Source organism: Aplysia californica, unplaced genomic scaffold (genome assembly GCF_000002075.1).
Source record: "Aplysia californica isolate F4 #8 unplaced genomic scaffold, AplCal3.0 scaffold00449, whole genome shotgun sequence".
In the NCBI taxonomy this organism is placed as follows: domain Eukaryota; kingdom Metazoa; phylum Mollusca; class Gastropoda; order Aplysiida; family Aplysiidae; genus Aplysia; species Aplysia californica.
This window is the reverse complement of record NW_004797719.1, coordinates 278,071-280,736: the sequence shown is the minus strand read 5'-3', so window position 1 is coordinate 280,736 and position 2,666 is coordinate 278,071. Positions and strand designations below refer to the sequence as shown.

At 43.7% G+C, this 2,666-nt stretch overlaps 1 protein-coding gene across 1 annotated transcript in view; it reads right to left on the bottom strand.

The window, feature by feature from the left end:
- The window catches only part of LOC101845486 (hornerin), a gene marked incomplete at its 5' end in the record, with an annotated part of 51,073 nt that overhangs the window by 13,612 nt on the left and 34,795 nt on the right, over window positions 1-2,666 (bottom strand). Inside the window, 2 exon segments of the mRNA XM_013086264.1 lie at window positions 556-684; window positions 1,533-1,713. Coding sequence (XP_012941718.1) covers window positions 556-684; window positions 1,533-1,713 — 310 coding nt within the window.

The following is a 2,666-nucleotide window of genomic DNA, read 5'->3' as shown; positions in this document are numbered from 1 at the left end:
ATAATAATAATAATAATAATAATAATAGCAACAATGACAACAATAATAATAATCGTAAAAATAATAATAATAGCAACAATAATAACAATAATAATAATCATAATAATAATTATAGCAATAGTAATAGTAATAGCAATGATAACAGTAATCTTACTACTAATGGAGATAAGGCCAAATTTTGCGAACAGTATATTCTCAAAAACTACGAAATGAAAAAAGTATGAAACTTTGCCAGTACCCATAACTTGAAACGTAGTGTTGCACTATTGTATTTTCATTAAGATCAAATGTGTAAGAAGAAAGCCCAGTTTAAGTCAAAGTCAGTCCTTTTGTAGCGATCGCCATCATTTGCTTCGACATTGTATATTCACTGCGGAGTGCCGACTGCGCCAAAGGGTATTTTGTGTTCAGTTGTAAATAAAATAGGTTTACGGGAATTCCCGGTTTCGGTCTCACGCCTTTAGGAGGAGGAGGAAGAGGAGGAGGAATAGGTGCAGGTGTAGATGGAGAAACGTTGCTTGTAAATTCCCCTCAACACTCGGCATGACATCTCACCCTTGGTAATGTTCTCTGCTGTCCGGCCGTCCGCCAGGGTAGGCCCGTGGGTCCAGCGACTGCCCCGGGTGACCTTGAGAGACGGCGGAGGCCCGGGCAGCTTCCGCCAGACGACGCTCTTGCTCGTGGCTGGGGACACAGACCGAAACATGGGTCAAGGTTGAGGAGTTCACAAGGTCTGCTTCGACTATCAAGGCACCCCGGAAATAGAGAGTGACAAACATACAAAAGAAGTAGAGGAAAATGACAATAGTAACGATCAGGAAAGAAAAAGCAGCAGTTTCCTGTTGTAGATCAAGCACAGTTATGAGCGTGACATGAATCAGCCCGTTTACAATTCTACTATGCTTGAACGAGAAATGACCCCTCTTTGGGAATGGCCTAAAGACACTACAGCCAGTGGCACTGCCCCGGGGGTATGACTGATCTGCTAGTCACCAAATGGCAGGTCAGTAAGGTGCTAAACTGCTTCAAACTACTATGCACTAGCTTTTATTCCCCATGGCTTTTTTTTCAGTGTGTCTCACCCCCCCCAATCCCCCCCCCCCCTCCCCGCAAATTTTAAATTGCCATTTGAAGCAACCAAAAGCATGGGTTCCAATTCAGTAGCACCCACTTTTACATTCTGCAAACAACTTGGAGAGAAAATTTGAACTTCTGTAAAACGGTAAAAATCACCAATTCAAGTCGTTTTAGTTTTAGTTTAAGTAAGAGTTTTACGGCACTTGCAACACAATAAGGTCGTAAAAGTGCGGGAGATAAGAGGTGTTACAAGACAGTAACAAACACAAAAAAGAAGTAGGAGAGAGAGAGAGAGAGAGAGAGAGAGAGAGAGAGATCAGGACGATTCAAGTTGTACATGCGATAAAAACCTGGAATAAACCCCCCCCGTATACAGAATAAGTGTAGTAGAAACCCCCCCCCCCCCCCTGTAAAAAATCTCAGATGACTGCGCGGGTCAGGGACCACTCTCTTACGCAAGGATCACACACCGATTGTGCTGCTCGGCGATGCTCTCGTACTCCCTCCGCTTGATTGTCGGCTCCCACTGGGCCGCGCGCGGGGGCTTGTCGTAGGGCGTGCCGCGGATGCCGGGAGAAAGTCGCCGCGACTGGTTGGGGTCCATGGGCATTCCCAGCATGCCGTGGTGTCTTCCGGCTGAGGGAATCAAAGACAAAAACAAGAAATATCGTTTAGATATTCACCAGAACCAGCATGGTACAGGGGATGGAAAGACGGGTTATTAACCAAATGAACACCAGAACAATCGGCAGATGGACTCTGAGGTAGATATTGGAGCGAGGAGCGGAGCACGTATGGCAATGCCCAGAGTGCTATGATGTCGTTCCCTGGATCGAGTAATCAAGTAATATATGTGAGGCAACGTGGTATATGTGAGGCAACGTGGTAGAATCAGGCTCTCGTCAAAATAATGAAATCGAAGAAAACAGCAGTTTTTTCCCTGCTTAGCAATTTTTATCAAATTTTTTTTTTTCGCTCAACACCTTTTATGTCCATTTACAAACACATTCCCTTGCGTTGATTAAAGGCACAAAAATATAAATTTAGTTTCCATGGACTCTCCAGCTTCGGAATTTACCAAGCTTTGGCGGCCATTTTCTTGCTAATTTTACCTCTTAAAACCAGGTGACCCTCACCTCCTTCAATCCAATTTATCTCCACTTCTATTGAAGATGGATGGGTAATTTTTTAATTGAAAGGAAGACAAATGAACAAGCTTTAAGATGATACCAATAACTCGATACGCCCAAAAATTGACGAGAGCCTGATTCCACCACGCTGCCTCACAAATTACACGTTTATTTGTCCCAGAAGGGCACTCTGGGATACAACGGCAAGCAAACATATACATACATAAATACATAATTATAAATACGTACATACATAAATACGTGCATAAATACACAATATTACACAAAATACAGAAGAGTTTACAACCATGCCACGGTCGGTCGCCACTGTGCAGCGCCCTGTATTTTGAGCAAGGGTTGACGTGTCTCGTTCAAGGACATTATACCCCAGTGACCACCCATCTGATCCCCGTGTCACCGACACTTGCTTGACATTACTTCAGTCGAAACTCACTACTT